The sequence below is a fragment of the Lathamus discolor genome, chromosome 6 (genome assembly GCF_037157495.1).
Source record: "Lathamus discolor isolate bLatDis1 chromosome 6, bLatDis1.hap1, whole genome shotgun sequence".
NCBI lineage: Eukaryota > Metazoa > Chordata > Aves > Psittaciformes > Psittacidae > Lathamus > Lathamus discolor.
This window is the reverse complement of record NC_088889.1, coordinates 77,951,707-77,974,316: the sequence shown is the minus strand read 5'-3', so window position 1 is coordinate 77,974,316 and position 22,610 is coordinate 77,951,707. Positions and strand designations below refer to the sequence as shown.

General features: G+C 42.5%; 1 protein-coding gene across 3 annotated transcripts; it reads right to left on the bottom strand.

The window, feature by feature from the left end:
- Positions 1-5,087: 5,087 nt before the first annotated feature.
- TMEM114 (transmembrane protein 114) lies at positions 5,088-21,970 on the bottom strand. 3 transcript variants are annotated; one of them, XM_065683936.1, is made up of 4 exons: positions 21,436-21,970; positions 20,417-20,497; positions 11,106-11,243; positions 5,088-6,069 (listed from the first exon to the last, which is right to left on the bottom strand). In XM_065683936.1, the coding sequence occupies exons 1-4, from the start codon at positions 21,617-21,619 to the stop codon at positions 5,969-5,971; spliced, it is 504 nt and encodes a 167-aa protein (XP_065540008.1). In that variant the 5' UTR covers positions 21,620-21,970; the 3' UTR covers positions 5,088-5,968. The 3 variants fall into 3 exon arrangements, with proteins under 3 accessions (XP_065540008.1, XP_065540005.1, XP_065540006.1); XM_065683933.1 differs by lacking the exon at positions 5,088-6,069 and adding an exon at positions 6,349-8,523; XM_065683934.1 differs by lacking the exons at positions 5,088-6,069; positions 20,417-20,497 and adding an exon at positions 6,349-8,523.
- Between the last annotated feature and the right edge of the window lie 640 nt (positions 21,971-22,610).

Sequence of the window (22,610 nt, the reverse complement as noted above, 5' to 3'; positions counted from 1 at the left end):
GCAATTCAGTTCAACCTCTCTGTATGCTGCAGGCTTTACATACAACATTAGCTTATAAATATTTGAGGAGGCCAGGTTGGACAGAGAAATGTGTTAGCTCCTTCAGCAGCCAGATGTGCTATCCAGAAGCGTAAGCCACTAGCAAGTGCTGTTCAGCTACTGGCAGATAAATTCCTTTCAACACCAAGGGAGAATTACACTGAGAGAAGCCCAGCCTTCCATGACAAGTCACATTGCCTTGTCCTTGGCAGAAATGGAAACAGCAAAATAATGAGCCAAAAGCTCTTCATGGAACTGCCTGCCATCCCTCCAACCCCAACCAAGGAGTCTTCTAGCTAGCCTTGAAATGAGTGGTATAAGCAGATTATCACAAGGATTAAGATGTTACTTTTTAATACTTCACTGCTCATCAGCTCTGGTCTACTCCAAATGAAATATTAAAGCCAATAGCTTTAACCGTCATGTGAACAGGACCGGACTGTAGAGTGGGAGAAGACTTGAGAGTACAATACATCCAGCTGTGGCAGCCTGGTTGATAAGCAGTAACTCATTAACTGATGGTAAGTTGCAGTCTCATATCCCATGCTTTCTGACAATTTTACAAGTATCGACTTTAGTGCTTGTCCTCAATGGTGATAAAACCTGAAAGGCTCCTGTAAGATCACAAAGATTGGTTTTCTTAGGTAATAGGGTAAGAAACTAGGTCACACGTAACAAGAGATTTCAATCTGTCAATGCCACTTTAGTTATAGTGGGGTATGGCATTGCATTCCTCTTCCTTTCTCTTAACACCTGACTTCACACACCTGCAGACTGTTAGCCAACTGCTGTTCAGCTGGCTGGGGACTGTAGTTCAGGGACAAAGGAACTATTCCCTAATAGTGCTCATCCAACATATAATTCTAGCAACTCAATTTGGTGGCCTTCTATAATGGGGCTACAGAACTGATAGATAAGGGGCAAAGCAGTTGACATCATCTACCTGGACTTGTGCAAAGCGTTCGACGCTGTCCCGCACAACATCCTTGTCTCTAAATTGGAGAGACGTCAATTTGATGGATGGACCACTCAGTGGATAAAGAACTGGCTGGATGGCCACACACAAAGAGTGGTGGTTCAACGGCTCAGTGTCCAGCTGGAGACCAGTAATGAGTGGTGTCCCTCAGGGATTGGTGTTGGGACCCGTCTTGTTCAACATCGTTGTTGCTGACATGGACAGTGGGATTGAGTGCGCCCCCAGCAAGTTTGCTGATGGCACCAAGCTGTGTGGTCCAGTTGATATGCTGGAGGGAAGGGGTGCCATCCAGAGGGACCTTGACACGCTTGTGAGATGGGCTGATGCCAACCTCGTGAAGTTCAACCACGGCAAATGCAAGGTCCTACACCTGGGTCAGAGCAATCCCAGGCACAGCTACAGGTTGGGCAAGGAAGAGATTCAGAGAAGGACTTGGGAGTGTTGGTTGATGAGAAAATGAACATGAGCCGGCTTCAGTGTGCGCTCGCCGCCCAGAAAGCCAACCGTATCCTGGGCTGCATCAAAAGGAGCGTGACCAGCAGGTCGAAGGAGGTGATCCTGCCCCGCTACTCTGCTCTTGTGAGACCTCACCTGGAGTATTGTGTGCAGTTCTGGTGTCCTCAACATAAAAAGGACATGGAACTGTTGGAACAAGTCCAGAGGAGGGCCACGAGGATGATCAGGGGACTGGATCACCTCCCGTATGAAGATAGGCTGAGAAAGTTGGGGCTGATCAGCCTGGAGAAGAGAAGGCTGCACGGAGACCTCATAGCAGCCTTCCAGTATCTGAAGGGGGCCTATAGGGATGCTGGAGAGGGACCCTCCATCAGGGGTTGTAGTGATACGAAAAGGGTTGATGGGTATAAATTGAAACAGGGGAAGTTTAGATTGGATATAAGGAAGAATTTCTTTCCTGTTAGGGTGGTGAGGCACTGGAATGGGTTGCCCAGGGAGGTTCTGAATGCTCCATCCCTGGCAGTGTTCAAGGCCAGGTTGGATGAAGCCTTGGGTGACATGGTACAGGGTGAGTTGTCCCTGTCCATGGCATGGGGGTTGGAACTGGATGATCTTAAGGTCCTTTCCAACCCAAACCAGTCTGCGATTGTATGATTCTATGCTCTTGCACCACAGCTAAGAGCACTTTTTAAGAAGGTGCTCTACCCTAGTAATTTGGCTTGGAAGAATTACAGATGTGTCTGAGCAGTCTATGCAGAGGTATATTTGTAGATCTGGAGTGGACAATGGTGCCACATTTCCCAGGAAAGGAAGACTGAATCTAATAAATGTGAGAGGGTAGAGTTGGTCTCTTTTACTTTGGCAGTTGTTGCATATCAAAATTGAACAATGTCTTAGTGAATCTCACTGAAGTTGCTCAGCTCCCACTGAAAGCAGAGCTTCCTGACTTTGTTTGGAAAACTGTTTTTATTGAGAGAGGGTAAAGAAATTAAGAGCCACAGGATTACATGTGCTGTTTCCTGCAGAATGCCTCTTATATTTTCTGGACTGATCCTGAGGTCTGTCCCTTTCAATTGTTCAATTGTTAGACAGTCAGTCTTCTTCAGGAAGTAAGCCATCATATGCACCACTTGTAACACCACTTGTGACTAGTCCCCTACTGGATTTAATTCCACTCACCGCCACCCCTTGGGTTTGGCCGTACAACCCGGTTTTTACTCAGTAAACAATATATCCATCCAAGCCATGAGCAGCCAGTTTCTCCACAAGAATGCTGTGGCAAATGGTGTCAAAGGCTCTACCAAAGTCTAGGTAGACAACATCCATAGCTTTTTCCTTCATCCACCACGTGGGCCACCTTGTCATAGAAGGGCGACCAGGACAGTCAAGCAGGATCTTTCATAAACCCATGCTGACTGCTCCTGATCATGCGGTTGCATGTTGATCCTGTATGTGCTGTATGGATGCAAATGAATGGTTTCTTCCTGAATACAGTCAACTGCTCAGTGTAGCCATGAGATGTCAGTAGAGACCGCTCTTTCTATGCAAACCATCATAAAATGGAAAATACCTCTCAAGTCAGAGCATTCAAACTATGATTACGAGCAACGCAAATGCCAAAGTGGGACGTGACCCAGCAGCATATACTGCCATTACTAATATGCATCCAAAGCCTGAATGTGACAGTGATATGGCTGCTGAAGGGATTGGCAAACAGGGAGAGAAAAGTCTGAGGGCCTAGTTAGGGTTAAAGCTGATGTCTAAAACAGGAGAAAGCTACTACAGTAAAACAGCACTATAATGTTTCAGTAAAAGTAAAAAGATCTTATTTTTTGTAACCTAATGGGAATGCAATCTGGTAAAGAACCATAACTTAACCCAAGGCTGACTAAACTCTGGGGGTTGAACCTGGCTTTCAAGGTAGTTTCGTCCGGCCTCCAAGAACATCTGACCAAATTCTTGTGAGCTTGCAATTGCCAGGCTAACAACTGTGCCCACTTAGCAAACAAACCAGGGCTCCTGAGGCACAGAACAGTCTAACTCGTAAGCATGGTTATACCAGTTCTAGGGATGTTTGGTTCTCTAGTACAGAGCCAGAGCATTCGTTTTTGGTCCTGAACTGGGGCAACTTAAGTCTGTCAGTATGAAAATGGCAGTCAGGAGGCCAAGTGACATGTGGGTTTTTTGCTGATATATCTTGGCTAACTATGAACTGATTCACTGCAAGGAATTTACAAAATGAACCAGGGAAAAGAATATCTGTATTCATGAAGTTGGCTCAGATTTCTTTAGATTTTGTTTTCAGTTTTAAATAGCTGAGATCACTGGATTTCATTTGCAAAACAATACAAAATAGGTGATAAAATTGGAGGCTTAGATTACTTGAGATCTCAACATGTGAATCAAGCTTGGGAAAATCTAAGTCTCTTGGATCTGTCTTGTGGGCCAGTTCCAGTTTTCCTAAACAGCTTCAGTAGGCAGGCACTCCATGCTTTGCTGTGGTCACCTTAGTGGGGAGGTTCTGGGTAGATTCTGGCTCTCCTCTGCTGCTGACCAACTAGGCATATACAGAGCATGTCCTTTTGGATCTCCCTCCTGCCATCCTTTCAGATCTGGGAGGAGGAAATTACGAATCACATGTGTCTGCATAGGGTCAGTCAGGTTGTACTGGGTTTGCTTGGCAAGGCTGGATGGAGGGGGGACACAAGGGTGGCTTCTGTGAGAAGCTGCTTGAAACTTCCCCACATGTCCCACAGAGCCAGTGCCAGCAAGATCCAAGACAGACCCTCCACTGCCCAAGGCTGAGCCCATCAGTGACAGCAGTAATGCCTCAGGGATAATATATTTAAGAAGAGGAAAAAGTGTGCAGGAGCAATTGCAGCTGGGAGAGATGAGTGAGAATATGAGAGCAACAGCTCTGCAGACACCAAGGTCAGTGAAGAAGGAGGAGGAGGTGCTCCACGCGCAAAAGCAGATGCCCCAGCAGCCTATGGTGCAGACCATGGTAAGCTGGGCTGTCCCCCTGCAGCCCATGGAAGTATACGGTGGAGTATATACCAACTTGCAACCCATAGAGGTCTATGTTGAAGCAGATATCCACCTGCAGTCCATGGAGGTCCATGGTGGAGGAGATATCTACCTGCCGCCTATGGAGGACCCCATGCAGGAGCAAGGGGATGCCTCAAGGAGGCTGCAACTGCATCAGAATCCTGCTCTGGAGTAAGCTCTTGGCAGGACCTGTGGCCCTGTGGAGAGAGGAGCCCACACTGGAGCAGGTTTGCTGCAGGACTTGTGACCCTGCAGGGGACCCACACTGGAGCAGTCGGTTCCGAAGGACTGCATCCATGGAAGAGATCCATGCTGGGGTAGTTCATGAAGAACTGCAGCCTGTGGGAAGGACTCATGTTGGAGAAGTTCATAGAGGACTGTCTCCTATGTGAGGGACCCCATGCTGGAACAGAGGAAGAGTGTGAGGAGAAAGGAATGGCAGAAAAAATACGTGATGAACTGACTACAGCCTCCATTCCCCATTCCCCTGTGCCACTGGTGGAGTGTAGGAGGTAGAGAAAATCTGTATTGAAGTTCAGCCTGGGAAGAAGGAAGGGCTGGGGAGCAGTGTTTTTTAAGATTTGGTTTTATTTCTCGTTATCCTGCTGATTTGATTGACCCACAACACAGGTCTATTGGCACTGGACCAGTGATCAACAAATACAGGGAGCTATTTTAACTGAAGCAATGCCTGAACTAATAATGTCCTCTCGCTCTTCGGAGGCAGGTAATTGTCACCTACTCCCACAGGAGCTCCCACAGCACAGACCCAAACTAAATCCTTGTGGTTTCATGTCTACATTATGTTCACCAGCATCTCCTCTAAATGTCTGGCATTTCTGCACTTTTTTCACCCTCAGGGATCCCTTTGACCTCCCTTATCCCTCTCTGCCATCCCTTGAGGAATTCTTCAAATTAGTGACTAGTATGGCCCAGTAGCTCTGTGTACTCCAACCATTCAAACAGTACTGCTCTGCTCAGTACATATGTTTTTCTTCAATTTAAATGAGGCCAATTGCCTATGGGTTTGCGATTCACTAGAAAATAATGGGAACAGGCAGTGTCTTCATCTCAGTAACACATTTTGGGGAAAACACAGCAAAGAACTGGGTATAAAATAAACATTAGCTTCAGCAAGAGGAAGAAGATTAGAATGTCACTTGTACCAAATTACATAAGGTCCTTTCCAGGATGTTTTCTTTTTCTAATATAATTCTTCAAAATATTCAAAGCTAATTTGACTATTCCAAACCATCTTTTTTAATTTGTATTCAGACTGAATTTCAGAGAAATCCAGAGGTTATACAAGTATTCAGGAGCAGAAGACACTCTTTATTACCACTGTACCAGATCTTGCAGGAAGCCAGAATTAGAAATTTAGGAAAGCCATGGAAATGAGAATTGCTCTAATTCAATAACAAATTCATTGTCTTTCTAAATTAGATTTGATCATGTGACTATTTTATATTGTAGCTGCATAAGTATCTTATAAATACCTACCACATGTGACACAGGCACTTCAAAAGCATCATGCAAACTGTACAATATATCTGCAGAAAAAGTTAAAGAAAAATATATATCTTAGATCTTCCATATCTTGGTAAATAATTCCCAGCTCCAAGACGTCATTTTATTCAATTTTTCAACATTCAAAACCACTGGAAAATAACACCTGTAATAAATATGCAAAAACTAACCCAGATGACATTTTACTGTTAGAGTATCCAGTAACGGCCGAGTAACACCATACAAATTGCATTATAAATAGCTTCACCAGCACCAAAACATAGAAATATCACATTTTACATAATTCACTTCAGCACGTGGAATTTTGGATACAAAGGATTTTTTTATTACTCTTCTTACAGCTCTCATTTGATACGCTTTAACTTGTAAAATGACTCAATTACACAGTCTCAGCACAGGGCAAGGTGGAAGATACGTGAAAACCAATGTGGGAGCAGGTGAGAATTACAAAATTGTACTGCCTATTCACAGAAATTCTACTGCTCAGTCTATTCAGGACTTGCTTCATCCCAATAACAAGCAAGGTGTGCCAACTAAGGTCTTGGACTGAGATTCAGAAACTCAGGTTTCAAGTGACCTCGGACAGTTTTTCTGCCTCTGTTCTCCATTCACAGCGTGGCACTAATAATGTTTCTTTATATCTCCAAAGACTTGAAGGTCTCAGAAGCTCCCTGCCACTATTTTTTTGTAAAGTAATTGGTACTGTGTGACTAAGATTAGAGCTGAGCTCAGTACGAGTAAATGTGCAACCTTTAACGCAAGACACAATGATGAAATTGTTCTGATATTTAACAGAGGTAGGTAAATGATGCCCTTTGCGCTACTGGGAAAAGTACAAGGGACTTGCCCAGTGACACAGTGTGCCTTGCTGACACAGCTCTTGAGCCACAGTCGTGAACAGCGATATGCTGAAGTCCTCCAGAAATACATGGTCTAACAAAAATGTAGTGGAGCTGTTAACACATCCAAGTCTTTACTGAAGGCCATAGCAGGCAGGGGAAAAATTCTTCCTTAACTTCAGGAGGAAGCAAAGTAAATTTTGTCTTAAACGCTTATTACCCAGAGGAAAAACTAATTAAGAAAACCCAGACTTCTCGGCAGCTAAGATGAAACACATGTATTCTGTGTTTCCAGTTTATGCCAGCAGTTTTCAGCACAAGTATATTCTAGCACAAAGCATGTGAACAAATTTCATTAAAACTAAGCACTGTCAAAATTGCTATGTAAAAACTGGGAAATACATCGGATTCGTCTTCTGCACTACGGAACTAAAAAAGCAGGCAGTAATAAGCTGAAACTGGTAAGCGTATAGCCTGAGCATCTGGCAGACTGTGGCTAGCTAGAGTAGGTACTTAAGACATCTGGAAAAGAAGCTGTATCTTTCTCTTGCAGTACATTCCCCACTGCACTACACTTGAGAACTTCACCATCATAGCCACTAATACATGGCTTTCTGGGCTGCAAGTGCGCACTGCCAGTTCATGTTGAGCTTCTTGTCAAACAACACCACCAAGTCCTTCCCCTCACGGCTGCTCTCAATCCATTCTCCACCCAGTCTGCAGTTGTGCTTGGAATTGCCGCAGCCCATGTGCAGGACGTTGCACTTGGTCTTCTTGGACTTCATGAGGTTTGCACGGTCCCACCTCTCAAGCATGTCCAGGTCCCTCTGGATCCCATCCTTCCCCTCCAATGGATTGACCGCACCATGCAGCTTGGTGTTGTCAGCAATTTTACTGAGGGTGCCTCAAGATCACACTCTACCACAGGGTAGCCATCTCAGAGCATCTCTGGTGATAGAAGCTGCCAACATGCCTGGAATCCTAGGAGGCACACTTATCAGGACTCTCAAAGAAGTAACCAAAAGCTAAGTGAACCGTGCATACTGGCCTGCAACTGAGGCACTTTGCTGGGACAGCAGAAAGGAGAAAAGAAAGCAAGAAATCTGACTGTTCTAAGCAGTGATTTGAGATGCCTTATTTGCTGACAGATGAAACTATTTTGGAGACACTAACACTGCAATGTATTTTCTTCTAAAGTCATAAGAGTTTCCTTATTGACAACACTTGATATGTTTTACTGATTTATCAGAATCTTTTTTATAGCTAACTGTGAGGAAAAAGGTTTATGGCAGCGGACAAGACAGTCACAGCCTTGCCAATTTTATTACCCCTAGTGACCAGATGGACCAAGCAATCCACACTTCTAGGCTCTGTGGCGTTCTGATGCTGCAGTGATACCTGTTGCTCATAACACCTGTTCACGTCGTTGTTTCAGACCCACAACTCTTGCTGCCAGGAGAAACACAGCCCCAGTGAGCACTTCTGTGACAAAGGAGATCCAGACTAGTGCCAGTGACCAGCCAAACCTGATGTCAATTTCTGCCAGGAGATCCTTACTCCTCAGGAGGCAGACAGCTTCTTTGAAGGCAGCAGCTGAATATGCAATATAAACACTGATCCCAGTAAGTGTAACAAGAGCTGGGAAAGAAAAGCATATTCAGCTAGTTAGCATCCACTGCAGAAATTCAAAACAATTAACTGGGTATCTCCTAGGGCTTCTTTGTCAATCTTTTCTATCTACCCAGGCTAGATAACTAGCTAGCCCGTTTAAATCTGAAATCTAGCTGAGGCTGTTTTGGGGGGATGAGTGAGAAGGAACTAAAGGGATGGTTATTTCTGTCCACTGAGTTTAATGTGTTCTCACTGTTAAATACTGAATCAAAATGTGTAACAGCAAGCCTCCCACGATAAAAATCTAGTCATGTTTTTTATGGATATCTAATGCATGTACATCTCCAGACTGTATTATAAAGCATCCTGATTTCTCATTGCTGTGCACCACGTGCAGTTATGTATCTCCACGCAAGAAAGCCCAGAGATTGTCTCTGGAGACAGAGATTGTTGCACTTCAGGTCAGTGACCTGAATTTTGGATGTTTTCTAATTTGGGGTATCAAGCTTTGAGTGTTCAATGTACATGTGTCTGTCTTTACTGTCTCCTCCCACCAAGTGTTGTGGAGTCATGACTATTAATCACTTCCAAATAATTGAGCAAAAGACATCCTTGGAGCAGACTAAAAATAAGTTTATAAAGCCAGATATTTTCAGAATGAAAGGACTGTAGAGCAGCTAGCAAACTTAGGGAATAGCACATCTAGCACAAGTACATGCTACATCCAGGGCCTGGCATCTATGTCACTCAAATGACACGTGTTAACGAAAGTCACAACTTTACTGGATCAGTGGCAGGCAACACGTGATAGAAAGGCCCTGGATTAAAGGACTGTAGCCAGGGGAAAACAGATCCTGGAATACTTGTAGGATAAGATAGTGTCTTATCTGATTCTGAGGGAGAAAAATTATGGTCTAGGTTTTTGTTAAATCACAGTGTAAGTCTAGATGAGTTTGCATTTTTGGCAGAAAGACAAGTGTGAGTAGAGGCAAACCAAGACAGAAGAGTATTGGGTTATCCAACTGTCAAAATTCATACTCATATTACTGTTTTTAACCATGATGTGATGACTGTATCTTATTCAAGTCCTCCGCAAGGGGGGTGGGGGGAGAGAAATCACTTTATACCTTTTGCCAGCAGAAATGGAGATGACTGTATGCCAAGGTCTGTGATCCCCTTAAATGTGGTTGCATTTCAACAAAATGGGGAAGCAAAATGAATGTCCTGGGGTGTGGAACAGTTCTGGTACTTTGAAAAAACCTCAGGTTTCTGAAATTGCAGCATAAAATATTTCTTTCTGCTGAGAGAACTATCTAATCAATACTGAACTTTGTGAACTGGAATATCCTACACAACTGTGCATACCTGTTACATGCATCAAGCCTCAGTGCACCTGAAAGAGCTGAACAATACCACCTGAGCAGGAAGAGCGTCTGGTGTCACATCAAAGTCCCCCCTGCAGTCAGTCTGTTTATGCTGTCCTGGGAAACAGCACTAGCTGCATCTTGAAAACATGTTCAAGCACTCTTCTCCTACTACAGTCTTTGTGTTTCCTTTCCCCCTTTGCAACCCCAAATGTGCTAGAAAGGTATAGTACTCCACTCCTCAGCAGGATAATCATGCTTTGCACTTCATGGCTTTTCATCTTTCACTTACTATTTGGAGTAGTTTTCAAACCTAAGCCTAGTGAATACAGCTTTCTGATGTTCTAAAGAAATAGAACTTTTTCTTTTTGAAGAAGAAAAGCATAATGGAGGATGGTTGGTCTTTGTAAGAGCATTTCAGACTAAAAGGTCATTCAAGACTCTGAGACAGCAGCATTTGCTTCCAGCAGTCTCTTAGCATTCTTTTCTTAGAAACAGGGATCATATGATGAGGTGGTGAGGGCCAATACTGAGGGTCCCCTTTTCAGCTGGGGAAAATTTCTGTTTAAGTTACATCGTGAAACAGTACTGAAAATCTATTTGGAGAAGAAAATAGAAGTGGATTTAAACCCAGTTTTTCTACTTTGACAGAAAATTTTTAATTTCATAAATGAAATGGTTTTGGTTACAGCAGAAATAATAGAATACAAAACGTAAAAGAATTTTAGCAGCTTCAGATTGAAATGTTACACTCCAACTAAAACAACTCTTTGGGGTTTCCTTTTGGGACTCTTCTCTAGTTCAAAGCTAGCAGTGAATCTGACCCAAGAACGCCTACCAAGGCCCTTTTGAGGGTCAAGTACCTTTGAAAAAATGTCAGTTTTCTTAACAGTTTTAAGCTCTGTGCAAGTCTATCGAACCCTATGCTTTACTAATTCCAAAGTCACTCCTCCATTATTCCATTACCCTGTCTGTGGAGAATTTGGGTACTGCACTAAGAAGGTATTAAATCTTCTGTGTCCACAAGGATATATGATTGTGTGTGATTATTTTTTTTTCCTGACTCTGAGTGGCAGCTTTATATTCCAGAACCCTGTCAGACTGAGCAGACCAAGTAAATGAACACCAGCATTATTCTGAAAGTAAATTCTTGCTTAGCTTTTTTCCCCTGGAAGACAAAGTGATGTTTCCCAGATAAAATGCCTTATTATTTAAAATGGTTAAGACAGGAGTGTGATATAGTACCTCCAAAAAGAAAGAGCAGTCCTGTCATTAGAAGTAGTAGGTAGGCCCTGGCAATAATACTGATGAATCCAGTCATTCCTCCAAAAATCATCAATATCAGGCTGAGAGGCATCAGGATGACAAATGTTCCATGCATATCTGAAGAAAAATTAAGAATTTTAGTATTTTATTATGGTATCATTGGATGTAGTAATAATTATTGAGTGCAGAGCCCCTGAAAGGATCAAAGCCTTATTCTGTGCTGCAAAAACAAGGAGGTAGAAAATCTCTTGGGTTTCCAGTTAGCAGGACAAATAAATGGTATGGAGAAAAATGTAAGATACAGAGTGAGCCTTTCACAGGACCACAGCCTGCGTTTCAAAGAGAGACCACAAATATAAAGGATATGTCTACATGGATATATTTAGGCAATTAAACTGTTCTCAGATATTAAACCTAGCTGGATAACAGATGATGCATTGCATATCAGGTACTTACTGACAGCCTTAATAAAAAGTAGCCCTGGTTATCTGAATCATACAGATCACAGTGAGTGGCATTGCTCTCTTCTGTGTGGGTGGTGAGATCCAGCACGTATTTTGGTTAAACACTTTCTTTTCTGTCACATGTCCTCTGCTGAACAGATCTAGCAAATTGTTGACCTTTTCCTTTGCTGCAGCTGACCATCAACTAGAGGTAAATTTTCCCATCCAGCTCTGATTCTATGTCTGTCATTGTTTTCTACAGCAGCTTCACTAAGTACATTAGCCTATCCTCATTGCTTCCTCTCATGCTAAATGTTTTACATTAATCTTTCTTGATCCCTACATTTTAATAGCTGTGTAAACAGACGGTTGCTATGTATTTTTTCATATCACACCATTTTTTCCATCATAAACCACCCTTGTGTCATTGTTCTCTCTCATGCAACCCATCAACAATGTTCGACCCAACCTTTTCTAGAATAATAACAAGAAAAGTAATTCCAACTTCCAGAACAATTTATTTCATACCACAATGAAGTGCAGAGTCATGGAGAAAGGAAAACTTAAAATGCATTTGATGAAGCGCTCTAGGCTTTGCTGCCTCATTTAATTTCGCAGAGGACAACAATACACCACTACCTGGCTCCCAAGAAAAAGGAGTCAGTTAAGAGATCACAGTTTGTGTGTGATCAGATGATCAATTTTTAAAGTCACTGTAACTCCCCACTGAATTGGAGATACTGCACCTGCCATGGCTAAGGATCCAGCTTGTCCTCTTCAATAACATTAACTATAAGGCTCAAGCACATACATATCTCTGTTCAGTTGTAGAACTTGGGAAGGTTAGGAAGAGCCTTCATGGGATCAAAGCAGATGTTGTTAATTTCTTTGCTTGGGTGGAATGTGGCTTCAAGACATAATGATTTGTTTTGTGTAGTACAGAACATGCTCACAAGGAAAAATGTGGCAATTGACAAAGTTTCCATTTCCACTTATGCTGATATTATATTCTCATATTTAGTCCCATATATGCCCACATCAGTATCAGCTGATGCTTAGGAAGCATGAATTCAGCATTCTGCATTGAAGGGAGCACTTTCTTTGCTTCTAAATCTGAGGATACTCTCTTCAGCAAAACTGGCCACAGCTGCTGTTGCTGGCTAAGAAATCCAAACCCACAGCAGTTCTCAGAAACTGGCAGTCAAATCAATCTTCAGCTGTGTATAAACCAGTATGTTGAAACTGTTTGCAAATCTTAGTTGAATACCAAGAGGAGAAATAGCCATGAAACTTAGTTCGAGAGTTAGAAATGGTTGTCAGGGATTAGACGAGACCTGATAAGACAGGATAGAGATGTGGTGCACAATCTAGTTCTCATATTCTAGAGAGGCAGCAGGACCAGGATAGTCTTTGGCTTCATTTTTGCTTCCTGTGGGTTTTAGGTCTGATTTTGCTTCCCTACCATTTTCACATCTATGTGTCCTCTTAGATTTTATCTTGCAAGTAAGAGGTGAAAAGGGCTTGCGGGGAGGTAGGAGGGTGTAAAATCTGACGCAATGAACGTTTTAAAAGTACGAATGGTGCAACTCCATCCTCAGACCTGACTTTGCTGGGAGGGAAGAAATATAAACAAGGTCATCACTGGACCTGTGCTTTGTGATTTGCCAGGTGTCCCTCACTAAAAAAAGTTGCTGCTAAGACACCATTCCTCAGGACATTAACTCTAACAGTTGCTATTTCTTTGACTTTCCTTGTCATGATGTCATTTCAGCTACTGCAGCTAGGATACCTTAGCCAGGACAAGTGTGGGTGAAGAAAATAAAGCTCTGAATGTAACGTTTTGAAGCAAAGGGAAAACAACTCTGCATCCGGCTGTTCTCCTGGGGAGTGTCATAGATTGCATTAATGATCTGTGACAACTGCATGCAATATCAGAATAATTCTGATTTGTATGCCCTCTTCAGTAGAAATCTAGGTTTTAGTGATATCTCAGCTGAAACCCACAGATCCCACTGTGACCAGAGCCTTGCTTTTCCTACACACTGCTGGGATCACATTTCTCATGAATCACCTGCAGCTTTTTTAAAATGAAACATTAAATGGATTGAGTTAGGTTCAACAGCGCTTGTATCACTTCCAGTGTTCTAGTTCAATACCTAATAGTCATTGGTCCTTCTATGAAACTTGCAACTGTCTGGGACACTTATTCTAAAATGCTGCCATGGAAACCACTCAGGAATCTGAATTCATGCCGTCTGGCATATGATATTATGCCTTGATTAGAGGGACAGAATTAGTTTATAGAAGAACACAACTTAAAATATCTTTACTGTGTTTCTGTCTTCAATAATCCTCTGTGAAAGAAGTTAAAACATTAATTTTGCAGTCATTTTAGTGTTTATTAGTTTGTGTTGAAGCACATACTTATGTATGATGAATTATCCATATAACTGAATTCATTTTGTTTCAATTAACCTAGTATTAAAAAAATAACAGCCTAAGTATTTTGCACAAGAGGTATATGCACTTGCCTAGAAAACAGAATTAGTTTCCCACATCTTAATGCCCGAGTTCCCAGTCAGTCCAACAAGAAAGATCCCGTAGTTTAATCTTGACAATATTGAAACAAACTGATGAACATTTAAAAACTTTTTTTTTTGTAGAAACAATACTTAAATTGCTTGACCTGAATTATAGAATCATAGAATAGTTAGGGTTGGAAAGGACCTCAAGATCATCTTGTTCCAACCCCCCTGCCATGGGCAGGGACACCTCACACTAAACCATCCCACACAAGGCTTCATCCAACCTGGACTTGAACACCACCAGGGATGGAGCACTCACAACCTCCCTGGGCAACCCATTCCAGTGCCTCACCACCCTAACAGGAAAGAATTTCCTCCTTATATCCAATCTAAACTTCCCCTGTTTAAGTTTGAACCCGTTACCCCTTGTCCTGTCACTACAGTCCCTGATGAAGAGTCCCTCCCCAGCATCCCTATAGGCCCCCTTCAGATACTGGAAGGCTGCTATGAGGTCTCCACACAGCCTTCTCTTCTCCAGGCTGAACAGCCCCAACTTTCTCAGCCTAACCCCAACTTTCTCAGCCTATTAATAATTAATAAAGTTTTACACCAGCTAGCCAAAGCTGTTTTACTACAGGCCTGACCAAATGTCTGTATAAAGGACATCTGCAGTGTGTGTCCAGATTTGGCAGGCAATTCTAAATTGTCACCCAACACAGTTGTTGATGAGTGCTTTGTAATAGAAATCTGTGGAATGAACTAGAAAACGTGAATGATGTCAAAAGTAACCAACTGCAGGTCTAACAGTTTTGTTAATCATCTCCTGCTAATATGCTGGAGCTTGTTTCAGACTAACTTTGGATTTGTTTGCACAGCTTACAGCAAATAGTCTTCAGACATCTGTAATAGTCACCTCATCTGAAATACTCCATATGGCAGCAGCTCTGAAGAGCTTAATTAAGGACTTGTTTGTTTGCCCCAACAGTAACTAAATAGCCAGTTAGAAAGACAAAAGCCTCTATCTGAAACAGAAAGCTGGTAGTAGCTAAAACCAGCCGGACCACCCTGGAAAGACTTGGAAGAAACAGTGCAGTGAGAAAGCCTGACCTGCTTGCAAGGAAAGAAGGAACTTAGAGAAATAGTGAGCAACAGAGAAGAACTGCTGTCTGTGGCTAAATGTGGGCTTGAACCTGATGGACACAGATTCTTGGATTCCCTCCTCTTCAGCAGAGAAAAGATGATGGTGGAGGAGAGCTCACAGGGTTAGGGTATTCCAGGATAATTAGCTAAGCTCTGGACTGGTGTTACATGTTTTGGCTTTATGCTTGTCTCATGCAAGAAGTCTGAGCTAAACTGGAAGGCAAATTGCAGACGGCAGAAATAAAGTGATGCTGGGCTTGGTACAGGTGGACACTGATGAAAACCTTCGATACTAGGAACGGGTAGAATGATAAACATAAGTGATGCACTGTGGTTCACATTCTATTGCTACAGCAGCAGTGAATTTGAAAATGAGAATATTCATCAGAAGTTGTCACTCATTAGGTCTTGATGCAGTGATGCTAAAGTTATATCAGATTTCTGTGTCTATTTATTGTAATATCTACTGTAAGCACTGAAGCAAGTGCTCACTGGAACCTCTTTGAAGCATCACTGCACTGTTGCTCTGAAACAAAGCAGATCTGTTTAGGTATGCACCTACCATAGCAATAAGTCAGAATTTCTATGTACATCATTTGGGTCTTATTTCACCCAGTCTCTGAACTAACTCTTGATGGGTATTCCAGCCCTAGCTGTTTCCTTCTAATTACTTTAAACCAAAAGGAAAAAATGCAAAAAACTGTGAATCCCTCATGAAAAATGTAACAGCAGCCAAAGGCATTCTGGGATTATATCATTATAAGCATGTAAATTGGTAAAAATTAAGCAGGCTCATAAAGAGTGGGGAGAAGTGTGAAAGCAGCTGGTTCGTGACTGTTACAAGGTCTACAGGCTGTAAGGAAATCCAGCCTTGTTTAACTGCACTATTAAACTAATTTTATTGAGGAAGAAAGCAAGGCAGCTGTTAACACTCTAACAACTGAGGCATCAGGAACTGCCCCTACTGCAAAGACTGTTTCCCTTCAGGAAGCACCAGCTTGTCTGCAGCCTCAGGGTTCCAGCTACACTGATGTCTAAAAGGGAAAAATTAAAAAACTCTGGGCAAAAATTACTTGTAACAGGAAATCATTCACCAGCCATGATGTTCATGTTACTAACAAAAAAACAGGGTTGCCAGAGGTTGTCAGCTTTGTGGCAATTTGGTTTTAAACAGTAAAGGGGTGGGGGGAAGGCATACACACAAAAAAACCTCCTCATGTTAACAAATTTCATCGTGCTTGAAGAAAACCTTACCCACTGTTCAGAACATAGAAGGAAGTAATTTTCCTATTACCAAGCAGGGGTCACTGTCCTGCCATAACAGACACAAAGGAACAGGTTACTTGGGTTTCCAAAAAGTCAAGCTCATCCAGGGGTTTTGACAGGACACATTAGTATGCAGCAACCACACTACTTTCTTCTTTTGACAACTGGTCTATCCTGCAGGAAGTACCAAGTCCAAGAGTGTAAACTGATTTTGATTAGAAATACTTTTAAATTGCTCATCTTGCAGGGATTACACTGGTGCTGTCTTTAGGTAAATCTATACTGGTATTTACTTATTTTTAACAATACAGACTTTGGTAAATGGAAAATATTAATATTACAAAAATGCCCTAAGAGTAACCTTCCCCAGTGTAACTTGTTGGGCTTTGGGTTTGATTTGTTGGGGCTTGGGGGTTTTGGTTGGTTGGTTTGTTTGGGGGTTTTGGGGGGCTTGTTTTTGGTTTTGATTTTATTTCTCTTTGTAAGAAATTATTTTTAAAGGCTGCAACTCTTCAGGCAGATTTTATAGTTCATTAAAAACTGCCATTCCTTCTATGCACCAATTTCCCTCTCTCTGGACATGATGCTCAACATTTAGATGCCTGAGGAAAATGGCAAAGCTGCTCAGAACTCCTGGTGCAGCTTCCTCTGAAGTCAGAGTGATGTCCTTCTTTTACCATGTAGTGAGAGATGGAATTCAGCTCCTCATGAAAAGAAGTTGCTTTTTCTGCTTGTCTCTCATGGCTGGCACAGGAGAATGAATGGCAAGACAAGACATCTGGGGTGTCTCTGATTTCAGTTTTAAAGGTGACTTTCATAGGACTATCTTTAATCCTAGTACTTTAATACTAGCTCTTTAATCCCCAAGAGACCCTAATGACTGTCTAAATGATGAAAAGTGACACTTTTATTTTAGTACTGTATGGGACAGAGTAAAATGTACATCTCTAGAAAAAGATATTTTTTTTAATGCAGAATTTTCAGAAGAGCTGGTGGTAGGCAGCCAGGTAGTGTATTGTGATGATTTAAATAAATATATAACCATGCCATCATGTGATCTGTAGCAGGAAAATACTTTTTACGTTCTGGGTTTGAGGGTACGCACCATATGTTCAGATGGAGGGACTGGTAAGAAAAGAAATACAAGCTTAAAGTACAGGAGAAGGCACGTGTCTAATCCATTAGAGAAACTGCTGAGGAGTACTCTTGTGATGTGAAAAATACATTGCACTCTCAGGCTTAACAAGACCTAGGTTGATTGCCTGAGTAATATTGCTGGCAGCACAGAACTTTCACTTTTACGCCTTTCTTTTCTTTAGCTTGCCAGTAGCTCTACTTGAAGGCCGCAATAAGCCTAAAAGGAATCTGCTGGGGATGAACAGGAGAGAGATTGGAAATGTGGAGGGAGAGAATGTGAAGGCTTTTCATTCTCTAATGAAAGGTTTGTCTTCTGGCACTGACTAGCACTTCTGTTTCCACTTAGACCCAGCTCTTTGCACAGATACAGACTTTCTCCCTTTCTTTTTGGCACTTTTGTCTAATTAAGACACGCCAGGAAGAGTATGGGAACTCTGAAGAATGGAGGACAGGATTCTCAATGTGTTACTTAAGCACCTGCATTAGGAGACAACCCTTCTAAATCTTTTTAGGAATAATCAGCAAGAAGCATGTTTAATGGTGCCAGAGCTCCTGAAATTCAGTCTGCCAATTTAACAGTGAGAAATATGGGTGTACAGCGAGACAGAATGAGATTCATTCCATGTGAATATGCCTCATAGACACCTGCACAGGCACACACAGAGAAAAAAAACCATTTGTTAAAGTAACCGATTAAAGGTGTGCAATTAGCCAGTTTGCCCCATATAGCAACACGTGAACAAATTACTGTAACTACACTGAAATCCATGATTCCAGAATTGTCCTCTAAAGTTCTAGTCAAAATGTGTTGTAGATGAAGATGAAGGTTTGCCATGATCTGCCTAAATATGACTTAGTGAGCACAGTCAGAAATTATTTAAGAAAAAAGTGTAAGGCTGAAATAGAAGGCAATATCTCAGTACTTAACAAACTTAGATGTCACTTGGAAAGATCAGGATTCTCTAGAAGTACTGTCATGGCACTTGCTATGTTCAGCTGCTATTGCTATGAGTCCGTAGCCTCACCACACAGTTCCACAACACAGTTTCACTGCATTGAAGCTGAGCATTCGAGTTATCAAGAAGTTCACTCTGTAGGGCATTCAAATCAAACCTGTAAGTTCTTTCAGTGAAAGTATCTCTGATTTCTCATCATTTTTAGGCAGACTGCCTACTTATAGTAAAATCTGGAAGTGTCTTTGCAGACCTGAAGTCTTTGTCCAGGAACCTAAAAATAGTATTTCATGTAAAAGCAAGAGATAAACAAATTCTCTGAGGCTCTGAAGGGTCTGTAAACATAGCTATGAATCCCATTTTTACTCATATTCACAATCTTCTTACATTTCATGACTACCAAAGAGCTGTCCTTTGTTTCCAAGCCAACATAATTTTTATAACCAGAAAAGCTCTGTACAGCCTTTGCTTTTGTTTTTGCAGAATTCAGCTTTCATTGAAGAGCCATAATCTAAAATCTCCTCCCCTGAGGAAAATTACAGATATGAACACAACTTTTGAAATGCTAATAATTTTATCCTGAATTTTTAGACTATCTCCAACATAACAGCTGAGGTGCCCACGCTTAAAACATGATCAGTCTTGCTACTTCCAATTAATGTTAAACCCTCAAAGACTTAAGTGATCCAGCAGACAATCATTTTCAGTGATCCTCACAGTTTCCAGCAACATGAAGCAGCTAAGGCTCTCTGTCTTAAGCAAGGAAGATTAAAGAAATGGCACCTTTCAATTTGAAAGCATGGAGAGACAATCTGCTCTTGAGCCTTGAACATGTCAATATGCTTGTACCACTGTGAAGTAGCCCACTGGGATCTTACTACTACTTTAACTTTCCAGTTACTGTTGCAGCACAGTTACATTATCATCAGTACCCCACTGGCTTACTGTGTTATGCATACTGCCCTTTCAGCTCTATCTTCAGAAGCTATTCTAAAGACACTCTAAGCCTCTCTGAAGGATTGCTCAGGGAAATGGATGGCTTTGAGGGAAAGAGTACCATTTTAAGACACACAACAAACACATATATTCTGCTTGCAAGGAGAAAACAGCCAGAGTCAGCGAGGAGAGTGAAGTAAGCAAAAAGAGTGCAAGTGCATATACAAGCATGTATGAGCGAAGCATTGTGCAGAATACGAGGCAAAGAACGTAAATCATCTTTTTGGAGAAGCCTAGAAATATTTGTAAATCTTTAGTTTGGACTTTGTGAAAACATTCTGACATTGACAAATGAACCTAGAGAAAAAGGAGTAAATACCAACCAATGCAGTTAGAAACTTGATGGTTTTGAACACAATGTTCTCCCAAGCCTATGAACACTGCTTTTAGTCATCGATTTCTTTCCTTAAATTCCCACATACTTCAAATTTTTTTTCAGTGCAAGGAAGTGCACTGACAGGGTAGGCAAGTGACTGTCTGAAAAATTTGTTTAAATGTGTGCTTAAGCATTTTCAGTGATGAAACTCTTTTGGGGGGATTTTGAACATTTTTGCCTTTTATTTATGGTAATTTTGCACCTTCCTGAGCCATTCCAGACAGAAACATCTTGCTCCTGGGGAAGAATTTAGCTGAACTTGACATCAACTAGATGGTTATTTTAACAGTAACACCATTTAAATACCACATGCAGTGACAGATATTGTACAGAAGCAGAAGGAAAACACTACCTCAAAGAACTGCCTCTCTGAATCTGAAATGGGACCTTGTAATGGGCCAAGGAGGGAGGGAAGGGTGGATGGAAATGCAGAGTTAATATAGAAGTTACTCACATAAAAGCTGTCTGTGTGAATCAGTGATGTTTGCATTCTCATGCCAGAAAGGGTTTATCAAAGGATAACATTCATTCCTCACTAACAGAGAAGGGAAAAAACAATGAGAAAAATTAACACTATAATATCTTATTGCAATATTTCCTCTATTTTTGTGTGTATACATTTGCTCCACAGTAATAGAGAAGGGAACAAACAATGAGAAAAAATTACACTTTATCTTCTTGCAATGTATGTTTTTTTTGCACATACATATACTTCATATAAAATTATCTGTTCTAAAACCAGCCATTCCTAGGTAGGGAAGGAAAGGGAAGGGAAGAAGGGGATTTTCTGCACTCAGCACTGGCCAGCTTCTGCCCCCATGGGGCCTCTCACTGAAGTCAAGATGGAAAATCTGCTAATTTCCGTGGGGCTAAGGGTACAGCAAAGGGAAGAAGTCCTTTAACCTGCACCTCTCCTCCACTACAAATAACATCCTTTCTTGACCATGATGAACATTACTTACTCCTTGATTTTAATGGAGGAATTAAAACCCAAAGAATACGCCTGGCATACAAATTAAGCTAAATGGGGAAAATCCTGTCATGTCCACATAGGACTAATGGATCTATCATTAAAATCCAGAGCACTGAAACACCAAGCAAGACCCAATGCAGTACAAGCACTTGGTGAACTTGGTAAATCTTCAGTCACTTACCTTTAGTTAGCATAGGATTAAGTTAATTTAATTACATCATTTGCAGATATACAACTAATAATATTTACCCTCATATAATTTATATTCATAGTGCTTATTTATATAAACTATATATAGATTGCTATTATTTTAATTCATATTCTTTCTGTTGTTATTTACTTTTTTGATGGCTTTCACCCAGAGCTTTCGCCCCTTAATCCCCCCCTCCCCCGAGTAAGGCACAGAAGACCTCTCTTCCCTTCTAAATGGTTAACGTTTATTAAGTAAGTTTGGATTCAAAGTTAACGCAAACGCGGGGCGCCCCGCGCCGCTCACTCACCGCGGCAGGTCCGCCACAGGCCCGAGTGCGAGCTGAGGGCGTCCGTGCCGTTGCGGGACGTCTCCAGCTTGGAGGCATCGATGATGTACCAGAAGTCGGTCGCGATGGCCACCACGAGGAAGACGAAGCTTGACGCTCCCACCAGGGCCACGAGGAGGGACAGGCGGCCCAAGCTCAGCTTCATGCTGCAGCCTCACCGGCACCGGCCGCCCGCCCCGAGCCGCGCCGAGCCCAGCCCCGCCCCGCCCGTCGCTGCTCGGCTGTCGCCGGGCGGAGCGGGGGCCCCGCAACGATCCGGCTCCGGCCCCGACCCCGCATCGGGACCCGGTCGCGACCGTACCCTGCTCCCGACCCGGCCCGGCCGCAGCCGCCAGCCCCGGGCGCTGGCCCGGCTCTGTCCCCGCAGGTGTGAGAAGGAATGCTTGAGCGAGAGCGGGGGAGCTCTGCGCTCCGCGGCACGGACAGGGCAGCCCTAGACGAGAAGGCTCCTAGAAAGAGATACCTGATAGGACACACGGGGAGGGCGGTATCCCAACAGCTCATGCAGCTTTGGAACTCTTGGATGGTCTCGCCTCAGAAGCTTCCTTATTCCAAACAGCGCTGTCCCTGAGGAGAGGAGGGTGCAGAAGCCACGGTCTGGGGAGCAGTAACGGTGCTGGTGCTCTTGCAGCCTGTTGTCTGTGTTTAGAAGAGATTTCCTCTGTTCTTTGCCTTCCAGATGCGGACCTCAAAGGACAGATCTAATTTGAAAGCTGGTGTTAGAGGAGGCAGTCGTGTGGCAATTGCTGCCTGAAGCAGTGGTGTCTGTACCCTGCCCGGGATCATTTTCCTGTCAGAGTTACCGCTGATGAAGGGAAGGATACAAGCAGTGTTACCCTCTTCCAAAAACTTCAGAAGTTTCCAAGGACACATGCGTGATCCCCTAAGCCACATTTCACCTAGCCTCTTGCTTATCTTCAGCCCACTGAAATCCGTTGGATAACAAGGTAATTTGCAGAAGCACAACCTTGTTTTTAAATCTGCAGAGCATTTACTACGGAGTTTTACTGCGTCACTTCACTAGCATGAAGATACAGTGCAAGTAGGGTCAATAGGGCGTCATGTTTTCTTACTTGTAATTCACTTCAGCCCTTCCAGGGAATTGCTAAGTAACTCCTAGTCATTAAAAAATCCCC